This window comes from Carlito syrichta, unplaced genomic scaffold (genome assembly GCF_000164805.1).
Source record: "Carlito syrichta isolate Samal-C Ts95f unplaced genomic scaffold, Tarsius_syrichta-2.0.1 Scaffold306946, whole genome shotgun sequence".
NCBI classification, from domain to species: domain Eukaryota; kingdom Metazoa; phylum Chordata; class Mammalia; order Primates; family Tarsiidae; genus Carlito; species Carlito syrichta.
The window spans coordinates 89,106-102,370 of NW_007251042.1; the positions used below are offsets into that span (position 1 = coordinate 89,106).

At 51.6% G+C, this 13,265-nt stretch overlaps 1 protein-coding gene across 1 annotated transcript in view; it reads left to right on the forward strand.

Moving 5' to 3' along the window:
• Positions 1–13,265, forward strand: part of BMP1 (bone morphogenetic protein 1) — a 45,611-nt gene that overhangs the window by 3,184 nt on the left and 29,162 nt on the right. Inside the window, exons 4-9 of the mRNA XM_008063569.1 lie at positions 3,061–3,225; positions 3,448–3,565; positions 3,866–4,044; positions 4,764–4,869; positions 6,846–6,970; positions 7,527–7,642. Coding sequence (XP_008061760.1) covers positions 3,061–3,225; positions 3,448–3,565; positions 3,866–4,044; positions 4,764–4,869; positions 6,846–6,970; positions 7,527–7,642 — 809 coding nt within the window. The remainder of the gene's footprint in view (positions 1–3,060; positions 3,226–3,447; positions 3,566–3,865; positions 4,045–4,763; positions 4,870–6,845; positions 6,971–7,526; positions 7,643–13,265) is intronic.

A 13,265-nucleotide genomic window follows, 5' to 3' on the forward strand; every position in this document is an offset into this window, starting at 1 on the left:
GACGCGCGCTATCACGCCCGGCTAATTTTTTGATTTATGGTAGAGATGAGGTCTCGCCAAGTTGCCCAGGTGGGTCTCGAACCCGCGAGTTCAGGCAATCCACTTACCTCAGCCTCCCAAAGCGCGGGATTACAGGCTGAGCCACCGAACCTGGCTCAAGAACTTCTCTTATCAGTCTTCCCCAGTTGTCCTCCAGACATGACTTGCCCTCAATTTTCCATGCTCTCTCTGTCTCTGCTCATACCGTCAGTACCTCACTTATGATGCCACATTGAAATGATTTATTCCTATGTCTGTCTCCTCAGCTGGGCTCAAAGCTCTTCAAGGTCAGGAATGCTTCCTTCTTATCCTTGGTTGTGGTACAAGTACCTAACAGCCCATGTGGCATTTGTGCATGGGCAAGGGAATAGGGGGAATGAGGGCCTAGACTGGGCCCTCACTGTTCTGTAGAAGGGGGAAGCCTCATCACTGCCAATCCTGATGCTTGGGACATGGTCCTGAGAGCGCCATGTAGTTCTCCTGTTCCCAAAGGACAGGGATTCCTACTGAGGGCTGTTCTGGGTACACTCTGGAATGCCAGGCAGTCGTTCTGTCCATCCAGCACAAGGGAGGATCCTGGTGTGGGCAGCCAGAGGAGTAAAGGTCAAACTACCTCAAAGGGCAGCTGGCATTAGAGAGTGACCTGGCAGCGTGGTAAAAAGGGAGGCTCATGTGACTTTAGTGGGGCCCAGTAGGCCTGGCATGGAGGAACGCTTCACAAAGGGTCTGCTGCGAGCTCACCAGGTGACTTTGAGCAAAGCTTTGGCCTTGACTTTCTCATCTGTCAAATGTAGATAATGACACTTGCCCAAGTCCCATAGAGCTGCTGTGTCAAATGCAAACGTGGATCTGGGAAACTGGAAGAAGATGGAGTTCTGTGTGCTCCACAAATATCAAGGTCTATGAGATGAGAAGGGACGTTTTCCTAATCTCAGATCTTCCCAAGTCCCCACAGTTCATAGGAAAGGACCATACCATAATCCTTTTCTGTAGTTACAGTCAATTTGTGCTATTTGTGGTAGTTATGAATACTATAGAATAACTTTAGAGTTATTATAGAACTTTATAGATGTGCTATGCAGTGACTCTGAACATTGAATTAGTGAATACTGACAGCTTGCTCTAGGGGAGATACAGGGTTAGGTTCCTGGGATTCTCTGGTCACAACATTTTTGTTGACTGATCAATGCATAACCTAGTTTGATATATGTTTCTGTTTAAGGACAACTTTTTTTTTGGAGTCTCACTTTGTCGCCCGGGTTAGAGCACAGTGGCACAGTTACGGCCACCACAGCCTCAACCTGCAGGGTTCAGGTGATTCTTCCATCACAGCCTTCCAAGTAGCTGGAACTACAGGCACCTGCCACCATGCCCAGCTAACTTTTTGATTTATTGTAAAGATGGGATCTCGCCAAGTTGCCCAGGCTGGACTCAAACCCCTGGGCTCATTTAATATATAGCCTTATTTAATATATAGCTCATTTAATATATAGCTCATTTAATATCTAGCCTTATTTAATATATAGTTGGTTCATTAACATTGACCTCACAGCCAACAGCACTATCATGCATGCCTCAAAGAAGCATACCTAACACACGTATTTTCTATGTGAGGCACATCACAGCCTGCTTGCCCTTGGGGACACTTGACAGCACTTCAGCCTTACCCTTGGGAGCTGTTTTAAACGCCCAAATCATCGACAAACCCACAAAAATGCAAAAAAAAATGGCCCTAACTAGAACTCAAGAAGGACACCTGTTTACAGTATGAGAGACAAGAAGTATGAAACAAGAAGGCAGACCATTGTCGCCTTGTTCAATCTCAGTTGGAAACACGCATGTTGAGTGACTCAGATTCTTCACTGCTCTGTGCACGTCCACAAATGCCCGTGAGAGCCCCGAGGGTATTGATTTTGGGGTTGTGAATACATTTTGGTGAGTAAGCAAGTTTGCAAGTACAGAATCCATGGAAAGTGAGGCTCGACTATTTTCTTTTTTCTTTTTTTTTTTTTTTTTTTTTGCGTAAGAGTCTCACTCTGTTGCCCAGGCTGGAGTGCAGTGGCACACTCACGGCCACCGAAGCCTCGGCCCACTGGGCTCAGGCGGTCTTTCTGCCTCAGCCTTCCAAATAGCTGGAACCACAGGTGCGCACCACGACACCTAGCTAATTTTTTTATTTACTGTATTTTTTATTTACTGTAGGGACGAGGTCTCACCAAGTTGCCCAGGCTGGTCTCAGATCTCTCACCTTGGCCCCCCCAAAGTGCTGGGATTACAGTCTTGACCCACCGCGCCTGGCCAAAGTTTTCTGTTTTCTCGACTTTTGAATCAGAGTGTTTTTGTTGTTGTTGTTTTTGTTTTTGTTTTTTTTTAGTTGGAGTCTCACTCTGTCGCCCAGACTGGAGTGCAGTGGCTGCTCCCGGCCACCGCAGCCTCGACTTGCTGGGCTCCAGCGATCCTTCCGCCTCAGCCTTCCAAGTAGCTGGAATTACAGGCGCGCACTACCACGCCTGGCTAATTTTTAAATTTTATTGTAGAGATGAGGTCTCACCTGTCCAGGTAGGTCTCGAACCCGCGGGCTCAGGCAATCCACTCACCTCAGCCTCCCAAAGGCGCGGGATTACAGGCTGAGCCACCCGAGCCCGGCTGTTGTTGTTTTGAGTTGGAGTCTCACTCCGTCACCCAGGCTGGAGTGCAGCAGCACACTCACGGCCACCCCAGGGTCGACTTGCTGGGCTCCAGCAATCCTTCTGCCTCAACCTTCCGAGTAGCTGGAGCTACATGCATGTACTATCTCACCTGGCTAATTTTTAAAATTATTGTAGAGACAAGGTCTCACCAAGTTGCCAGGGCTGTTCTTGAACCCATGGGCTCAGGCAATCCACTCACCCCAGCCTCCCAAAGTGCTGGTATTACAGGCTGAGCCACCGAGCCAGGCCCAAAGAAATGTTTTCTATGTTTTCTTTTTCTTCTCCTCCCCACTGCTCGCCTGCTACCAATGCCTTCCCCTCTTGATTTCAGGAAACTCTTCTACCCCTGGCTGCCAGAGCACCAACGGACAGACCCAGAGGGAAGCCCATAGGAGATGGAGAGGCAGGTCCCGTAGTCGGAGGGCAGCAACATCCAGACCAGAGCGTGTGTGGCCCGATGGGGTCATCCCCTTTGTCATTGGGGGAAACTTCACTGGTGAGTGTGCTGTTGTGAGGCCCAGGGCACAACCAGCATCCGGGCGTGGTCTTAGGGCAGCCCTGCCAGGCACAGAGGCAAGGATGCTCTCAGTCTTCAACCTGAGTGCTTACAAGTTCCTTTGTGGACAGCCAGCACGGGTGCAACTCCAAGGCTGTGGGTGGGGGTGGGGAGGGCCCACGCTCAGACACCGTGGCAGCCTGGCTTCCTTCCTCCTGGCAGGCAGCCAGAGGGCAGTCTTCCGGCAGGCCATGAGGCACTGGGAGAAGCACACCTGTGTCACCTTCCTGGAGCGCACGGACGAGGACAGCTATATTGTGTTCACCTACCGACCCTGCGGGTGAGCAGGGAGCCCTGGGCACTGCACCCTTGGCCGTTGCCCCAACCCAGGTTCTGTCCTGGGCACGCTGCTGGGAACAGCCCTGGGTCCCTCCGTCCCCTCCTGCCACGGGGCATCTCCCCAGAAACTGACCCTTGACGTGGCTCTGCCCTAGGGCACACAGCATGCGCACTCAGCGCTGAGGGTCCCACCCTCCCCTCCGCTCCCCTGCCGCCCCGCCCCCGGCAGCCTGGCCCCGCCCCTGAGTGGATGCACTCCCCCAGCTCGGGACCGCCCCCCTGAGCTGGCCCCGCCCCCCAGGTGCTGCTCCTACGTGGGTCGCCGCGGCGGGGGCCCCCAGGCCATTTCCATTGGCAAGAACTGTGACAAGTTTGGCATCGTGGTCCATGAGCTGGGCCATGTCATCGGCTTCTGGCATGAGCACACGCGGCCAGACCGGGACCGCCACGTCTCCATCGTGCGCGAGAACATCCAGCCAGGTACAGGCCTCTGTGCCAACCGGTGTACCCACCTCTAGGGCTCCTGGTGGCGGTGGGAGTTGCTCACTTAAGCCATCATGGGTCAATTCAGTATTAGAGTCCCGGCCAACTGAACAAAAGCACTGCCCACAGCCAGAGTTGATCTAGACCCTGCCCCTGAGACCAGGAGCTGTGCAGGGATCCCCCATCCATTGTAGAGCTACTTTGGGGAGCTTGGACATACCTAGTCCTGGGCAGGGGACCATCCTGGGCAGCCAGACGTTCTCCAGATGGCCTCTAGAGTGGGGCTGGGGTGTAGTGAGCCTGTCCTGAATGCAGCCTCAGGCCTTTCTCACCACCTTTACCTCACCTCTGCACTCTGCCTGGTCTATCCTCAGGGTTTTTCTCTCCTTTCTCCTAGCTCTCTCTGTCTCCTCCCTTTCCGTTTCTTCCCTATCTCCCCCAGGCTTCTTTCTCTGCTGTGGTTCTAGAAGTGGGTGCTTCCTTCTTATATTCCCCCAACCTTCAGACAGACCTCCATTCACTAGGCTCTCTGCAGGATAGGACTCTTCTAGAGACCCTCCCCACCCCTCACCTGGGGGCTCTGTTTGGCTGCTTCCCAAGCCCTCAGGTAGGGGAGGGCCCTCTGAGGTTCAGGAAGGATGCCATTCCCTGCTCTGAAAAGTCCCCCACACACTGTCCCCTCCCTCTCCCCCACACCCTTTTCCTGACCTTCGCAGGGCAGGAGTATAACTTCCTGAAGATGGAGATCCAAGAGGTGGAGTCCCTGGGGGAGACCTATGACTTTGACAGTATCATGCACTATGCCCGGAACACATTCTCCAGGTGAGAGATGGACCTGGTCTGGTCTGGTGGGGGGGGGGTGGCATACTGCCCTGCCCTCTGGAGGTCATTTCTTCCTACCTCCCCCTCACACTAGCCTTCCCTGCTGGGGCAGTGACCTAGGACAAGAGTGCCCTCTATGTGGCTACGGCCCCCAGTAGGGGGTCCATGGATGCTGTCTGATGCTGCCTGCCCCACTGTCCTCGTCCACAGGGTGGGTCTGTGACAGGGCATCGGTTCTTCCCCTACTATTGTGCACACTCCGTGCCCCAAAGACCCTCCTTGCATTTCCCACTGTATCCCGCCACACCCCCTGCCATGTTCCTCCCAGCTGGGTGTGAGTCAGGGCCCCTGGGGAGATGGAGGGTTATCTACTTCCCCTTTGTCCTGCTCCTCAAAATTGCCTCTATCTTCATGATCTAGCTCAGATACGACCTCCTCCAAGAAGTCTTCCCTGCCTGTTACTCATTAGTGGCCAGCAGGGTAGATGCTGAGCTTGGGGAGGGCCACCGAGGCTGCCTGGTCCAGTCTTCCACTGCATAGTTGATTTGAATACTTAAGGTGATGAGAGCTTACCACTTTCCAGAATATTCCATCCTGTTCTCTTGCCAGCTCTTAATGTTACAAAGTGTTTTCTTCTCCTTGAAACCTCCCATTCGCCTGAGTACTTCTCTCAAGAGCAATTCAGAATAATTTGACTCCCTGTTTCCTGTCAGCCCTCACCCACCTGTCTGAGACTGAAATCCAGTTGCTCTGCAAGCCAAGCCGCATGGGGTGGCCCCCAAACTCTATCAACCCAAAGAGAGCTGAGCTTTTCTCTCACTGTCAGCTGTAAGGGGTGCATTTTCCTAACTGGGTCTTCAGAGGGGAGCATCCTTCCTAATTGGTCTGTCTTTTTGTAATTGGCTAATTTGCACAAAGCCTGACCCCAGTCCTTAGACTAGCCTCCATCCCCAGCTCCCAAGCACACCCTCCGAACCCAAGACCCAGGTTCCCAGAAGTCACAGCCAGAACCCCCAAAAGTGGAGGCCCTACCTCTCTTCCCCCAGCCTTTTCTTAGCAGAGTGTGGGAAATGGAGCCTCCCTCCTCCTCATGGGCCTTCCTGGCCTGGCCATTCCCATGCTTGGCTTTTTGCTCATCTACTCTCTCTGTCCCAGACAGCGGCCCTCCCCCCTCTTCTCAGTGCTCCTACCAGATCACTCTTCCTGCCTGCAGGCCTACAGGAACAGAGTTCAAGGGAGGGCGATGAGGTCATTCCACCCCCCACACCCACAGACCCCTCTTTATGGTTCCCACCAAGTCCCATCCCACCCCCTGCTGTGTTCCACCCAGCTGGGTGTGAGTCAGGGGCCCTGGGGTGGTAGAGAGCTGCCTGCTTCCCTTCAGTCCTGCTCCTCCCAGATGGAAACACTCAGAATTGAGCAGGGAGGAGTTGGGGGGATAGGAGACACTGATGGATTGGAAGCTGGCGGGGCTGGGTCTGGCTGTGGTAGAACCTGCCCTTTGGCCCTGTTCCAGATACCGTCAGATGCACCCATGCCAGCCGGGTGAGGAGCTGGCCCCAGGTAGTTTGGGGAGAAATTCAATCAGCATTTGGGGGCACAGAAACAGGGGCCTGGTGGAGTTAGAGAGATGACCCGCTAAGGGTCTGCCACTCTCCTGGGATTGGGAGTTTGGAACCCGAGCTGGGGGCACCAGCGGATCCCTGGGGCATCCTGAGTTTGCATCCATGACCTCCCAAAGTGTTCCTGGGGCTCCCCCAGTTCCTGTGGTGTGGCTGCCACGGAGCAGGGTGGCTGCTGGTCAGTGGGCAGCATAATGACAGGGTGAGATGTCTCCACCCGTCCCTGACCCTGCTGAGGAATGTCTGGGCTCCAGCAGGGTTTCGACCTGTGGGTGCAGATGGGCACGCCACCCCCCTTCCTTGCCCACCTTCTGTCAGACTCTCACTCTTACTTTTTGCAATCTTCCTCCTTAGGGGCATCTTCCTAGACACCATTGTTCCCAAGTATGAGGTAAACGGAGTGAAACCTCCCATTGGCCAGAGGACACGACTCAGCAAGGGGGATATCGCCCAGGCCCGAAAGCTTTACAAGTGCCCAGGTTGGAGCAGGGAAGAGACGGGCAGGGCCGTGGAGGGCAGAATCTGAGGGGGGCAGAGGCCAGGGCCTGGGACCACCAAGAAGGTGAATGCTACAAGTCTCAGCAGATGGTGCTAGGGGAGGAGACCCCTAGGGAGAGGCCGTGTGTAAGTTAAGGAACCAACCTGGGGCTAGGATCAGGTGGTAGTGACTAGCTGACATGCCACTTTCTGAGGGTCTGTAGGGGCAGAATATGGGAGAACAGAGCAACTCGGGAGGGAAGTGGCGCTGAGGCCCACCAGAGGCACTTGACCTTAACTCTGGAACCCGTGTTGCCTTGACAACAGGGCATCGGTTACCCTGGCAGCACTAGGCCGGGGAGGTAGGATGGTGTGTGTGTCTATGTACGGAGGAGGCAGGGGTGGATCTTAAAGGGACAGGACCATCTCAGATGCACCCCTCTCCTCAGCCCGTCTTCTGGCCCCCAAAGGATGCCAGGGTTCAGGGGTAGGTGAGCCAGAAGGTGAGGGGTTTGGGCACCTGTAGCCAGCTGCCCTGTCATTTCCTTTCCTTGGCAGCCTGTGGAGAGACCCTGCAAGACAGCACAGGCAACTTCTCTTCCCCTGAGTACCCCAATGGCTACTCCGCCCACATGCACTGCGTATGGCGAATCTCTGTCACACCTGGGGAGAAGGTAACTGCATCCTTGGGCCTCCCCTCCTCTGTGGGACTCCAAGAGCAGGAGAGCATGTCTCCCCATGGATCCGGATCAAAACTTCTCCCCCAGACCTGGCTGATGTGGGTGCCAGTGATCTTGGTTATGATAAAGTCATTAAGTCCACAGATTTGATGGAGCATTACAGTGAGGAGAGGCTCCCAGCAATACACAGCCTTCCATGGCACTTCCTAGTAACTGTAAATTAGCACTAATTTGTAGATAGCACTTACTGTGTAGGTCTATTTTGATTACCTCGTTCTTCCTGAATTAGCCCTTTTAATTTTTTTTTTTTTTTTGAGTTGGATTCTCACTCCGTCGCCCAGGTTGGAGTGCAGTGGCATGCTCATGGCCACCCCAGTGTCAACCCACTGGGCTCCGGCGATCCTTCTGCCTCAGCCTTCCAAGTAGCCAGAACTACAGGAGCACACAACCACGCCTGGCTAATTTTTTGATTTGGTCTCACCAAGTTGCCCAGGCTGTTCTTGAACCCGCAGGCTCAGGCGGTCCCCTCACCTCGGGCCATTCCAAGTGCTGGGATGGCAGGCGTGAGCCACCACCCCGACCCCCTTTTAATTCTTACGGCTACCCCATGTCTTTATTTTCCACATGAGAAAACTAAGGCACAGGGAGGTTGAGTAACTTCCTCAAGGTCACATAGACCACAAGGAATTCCCCAGGGCTGAATTCCATCCAGCCTTGCCCCTGATTGCCTGCGGCTACCTTGGATGAGCTGCTCAGCCTGGGGCCCTGGGCTCTTAGCTGTCTCATCAGGGCTTGACCAGGGGTTCCTCAAGGGCTCTTCCCAATTCTGACAAACCCTAATCCTAGGAACAATTAAGGAATGAGGCAGATGCTTTTAGCGGTTGCTCCCAGGTGGGTCTCGTGGGTGTCTCCTCCCCACCCTTCCTTCTCTACTTTCACCAGGACCCTCCCATCTTTGCTACATGGACCTGAGTTTCTGTGCCTGGCCCTCTCCTGCCAGGATTTCATTTCTTCTCCCTCTGCTGCTGTATCAGTTCTGATTTGCAGAAAAGTCTCTCCACCTTCCCTCTCACCTTGTGCTGAAGCTCCCAGCTCTCCCACTTGCTGCTGCTGTAGGGCTGCCTTCAGGCAAACTATGGGAGTGGGTCAAAATTGTCTCCATCTTCATTATCTAGCTCAGATATGACCTCTTCCAGGAAGCCTTCCCTGCCTGTTGCTCATTGGTGACAAGCAGGGTAGACGCTGAGCTTGAGGAGGGCCCCCAAGCCTGTCTAGTCCTGTTTCTCCGGCTGCATGGTTGACTTGAATACCTAAGGTGATGAGGGCTCACTACTTTCCAGAATATTCCATCCTGTTCTCTTGTCAACTTTTTTTTTTTTTTTTTTTGAGTCAGAGTCTCCTTCTGTCACTCAGGCCAGAGGGCATGGCACACTCACAGCCACCCCAACGACAACCTGCTGGGCTCAGGTGATCCTTCCACCTCAGCCTTCCAAGTAGCTGGAACTCAAGGCACGCACTACCACGCCCAGCTAATTTTTTTATTTATTGTAGAGTTGAGGTCTCAACAAGTTGCCCAGGCTGGTCTCGAACTCAGGCAATCCTCTCGTCTCGATCTCTCAGAGTGCTGGGATTACAAGCTTGAACCACCATGCCCGGCCTTCTTGCCAACTCTTAATGTTACAAAGTCTCTTCTCCTTGAAGGCTCCCATTTGTCCTAGTACTTCCCTCAAGAGTAATTCAGAACAACCTGACTCCCTCTTTCTCATCATTCCTCCTACTGTGGCAAGGCCACTCTCATGCCTTCTTAGACCCATTCACAGTCTTTTCACATGGAGTCTAGTCTCTCCACCAACCCTAGATTGTTGCGCCTTTGTATTTTTATTGCTCCCAAGAATGAGCTACAAGAGTTTATTTCCCTTGATTGGAACATTAGCACAGCCTCAAGCTGGATTCTATTTTAGTATTGGTCTCATTGTTCATTCCAACATCTCTCTCAAGATCATTTTGAACCAGAATTCCACCATCCAGCAGGTAGTCATCCTTCTTACCTAGGCCATGAGCTCATTGATAAGCATGTCTTCTGGGTCTTCATTGTGGTCTTGGATCAAAATGTTGAACAGTACATGAACCAAAGCAGATCCAAGATCTCCCTCCAAATGGACATTGACTTGTTAATTTACAGGGTCTGGGCAGAGTTATTCTACCAGCTATGATGTCACATAACGTCATTACCATCCAGCCACAGGTCACAGCCTATTGACAGAGACGTGTGTTGCTTCTAAGACCACGCCTTTGTCATTGTTCTATCCCTGGCCCAGGACGTAGTTCAAAAAATGCCGAACACGTAAGATGGAACGCCTTACCAAACTAAATCCACTGTTCCGCCAGTTTAAAAAACCCCTTTTACAAAGGAAGACAAATTTGTCTGACATGCCTTATTTCAAATGAACCCAAACTGGCTCTTCCTAATCAAGTGTTTCTTTTCTAAATGGTCACAGACCAGCTGTTTAGTTGGGGATTGACATTCAACCCAGTGGTTTGCAATTCCCAGAATCCACTCCTCACTCCCCACTGTCCCCCCACCCCCAGCACACACACCCTTTTGAAGATTGGGAAAACTGCTCTGAGCTCTCAAGATTACACATGCTGATCACATCTGCAAGTTATTTGACTGTCCTCTGATGTCATTTCTGAGCTTGAAGACAAAAGCCAATTTAAAGAGGTGCTCACTGACTCTCCTCTTTTATTGAGCTTCCATTCTTTTCTAAATGATGCTTTTTTTTTGAGTTGGAGTGTCACTCTATTGCCCAGTGTCAACCTGCTGGGCTCCGGCGATCCTTCCAAGTAGCTGGAACTACAGGCGCATGCTACCACGCCCGTCTAATTTTTTATTTTTATTGTAGAGAAAAGGTCTCACCAAGTTGCTTGGGTGGGTCTTGAACTCATGGGCTCAGGCAGTCCACTCGCCTCAGCCTCTCAAAGTGCTAGGATTATAGGCTAAGCCACCAAGCCCGGCTGACACTTATTTTCATTTGTTGTAATCTGAAGATCAATCTCACGTATGACAGATTTTTTTTGAGGGCTGATTCTGTTCATCTCTCATGTTGACGTTCTTCTGTCTTCCCTCCTAAGTGAGCCCATTCCTCCGTGTTCTTCTTATCCCAAATCTCACTACAAAATTGCAGTCCTGGCTAGGCATGGTGGCTCACGTTTGTTATCCCAGCACTTTGGAAGGCCAAGGCTGGAGGATTGCTTGAGCCCAATAGTTTGAGACTAGCCTGGGCAACATAGTGAGACCTTATCTCTACAAAAAAAAAAAATTTTTTTAATTAGTCGACTGTGGTGGTGGGTGCTGAGATGGAAGGATTGCCTGAGTTCAAGACGTCGAGCCTGCAGTGAGCTGTGATTGTGCCAATGAATCCCAGCCAGGGTGACAAAGCGAGACTCTGACTCAAAAAAAAGGCGGGGAGGGGTATTGCAATCCTGTCTGCTGTTTGTCCTGGCTGTGCCCGACTTCCTTTATCCCTTTCCTGAGGGTCCTTATTACTCTAGCTGAGGGAAATCTCACATGCAGATAATATTAACAGTAATAATAATATTAATAGTAACTGACAATTATTATTATTATTTTTGAGTCGGAGTCTCACTCTGTCGCCCAGGCTGGAGTGCAGTGGCATGCTCATGGCCACCGCAGCCTCAACCTGCTTGGTACAGGCGATCCTTCCGCCTCAGCCTCAGTAACTGGAACCACAGGCATGTGCCACCATGCCCGGCTAATTTTTTTGATTTATTGTAGAGATGAGAGCTTGCCAAGTTGCTCAGGCTGGTCTCGAACCCCTGGGTTCAGACAGTCCTCTTGCCTCTGTCTCCCAAAGTGTTGGGATGACAGGCATGAGCCACCACACCTGGTTGTAACTGACAATTATGGAGCATTTGATTGAGCAGGCATGTGTTAAATTCTTCAACGTGTGTTAGTTTCTTTAATGAGCACAGCAACTTTATAGGCCAGGTGCTAACATTATCCCTGTTTTACCTATGAGAAAACAGACTTGGAAAAATTCAGTAACTTGCCCAAGATTACACAGAATTGGATCATGACACAAAAGTCTGTGATTGCAATTCTGTGCGTGTTCTCAAGCCCTGCTGCAATTCAATTCCTTCAGTGCTCTTCAGCAAACCTGTGTGCCCAACACTGGGACAGGCTCTGGGATGTACAGAACTACTAGCAGTCCCCGACCCCAGCAGCAGGTATTCTCCACCCCAAATCAGGTGGAGCATTGCTCACTTTCCTGCTCAGGAGCTTTCCTCAGTGGGCAGTGATCTGGATCAACTTCCTTCCCTATGGTTCAGGCTGGCATGGGCTGGCCTTAATCTCTCTAGCAGACACACAGCCTTGCCCCGGGAGCATCTCTCTGTGTCCTGGGCCTCTGCTGTCCATAATTCCTGGAGAATTCCCGTCCTTTTTTCAGAGGCCACTTGGAGCTGCAGGGAGAGAAGTGGGCTAGAGCCAAGAATTCCAGATAAATCGAACACATGGTTTTAGAAATACATCAAGTCAAAAGCCATCCATGATCCTGGATGAAATTATAGAATTGCAAGAGAAACCAAGATGGCACTCGAGGGACAGAAACATTGGAAAGGCCCACAGAGGCTGGTGTCATAGAATACTAATGGCCACTCTGTTGTGTAACAATGATGTGCCAGGCAGAGTGTTAGACACCCGATGTACTTGGTCTCATTATTTCCCATAGCAATTTTATGACCTACGCTCGACTATCCCTTCTGCATAGATGGTGGAATTGAGGCCCAAAGCTCTTGAGTAAATCTACCCAAGTTTACACACTGGCATTTTGTTCTGGGACTGTCTGGCTCCAAAGTCTATGGCCTTTCAACAGTAAACCTTAAATAAATCTGCCTGCTCTAGCAGATGGACTTTGACATCCATATTGGCTGCTGGGAGGTTGTTTTCCACTTGCTTCTCAGTTCTCAGCTTATTGTCAGAAATGCACATGACAGGTCGATCTTATACGATGACTTGTGTGCGTCATGGGTATGTCAAGCAAGAGAATGAGCTGCTTGGAAAGGCTTTTCTCTCTCTCTCTTTTTTTTTTTTGGAGTCAGAGTCTCACTCTGTAGCCCAGGCTGGAGTGCAGTGGCACGCTGCTCAAGGCCACCGCAGTCTCAACCTGCTGGGCTCAGGTGATCCTTCTGCCTTAGCCTTCCAAGTAACTGGAACTACAGACATGTGCCACCATGCCCTGCTAATTTTTTGATTTGTTATAGAGATGAGGTCTCACCAAGTTGCACAGACTGGGCTCGAACCCGAGCTCAAGCAATCCTCTCATCTTGGCCTCCCAAAGTGCTAGGATTATATGTGTGAGCCACCCCGCCCAGCCTTGAGAAGGCTTCTTTTAGGATCCCCAAGTCTCCACTCACATGATTAGCAGCTGATCCAGAGTGAACCTACAGTGGTTCCCAAGCAGAGCCTTTATGAAGAGGACAGGGTTTTTCCTCCAGTCTGGGCGACAGAGTGAGACTCCAACTAAAAAAAAAAGAGGATCAGCCGGGCTCGGTGGCTCAGCCTGTAATCCCACGCCTTTGGGAGGCTGAGGTGAGT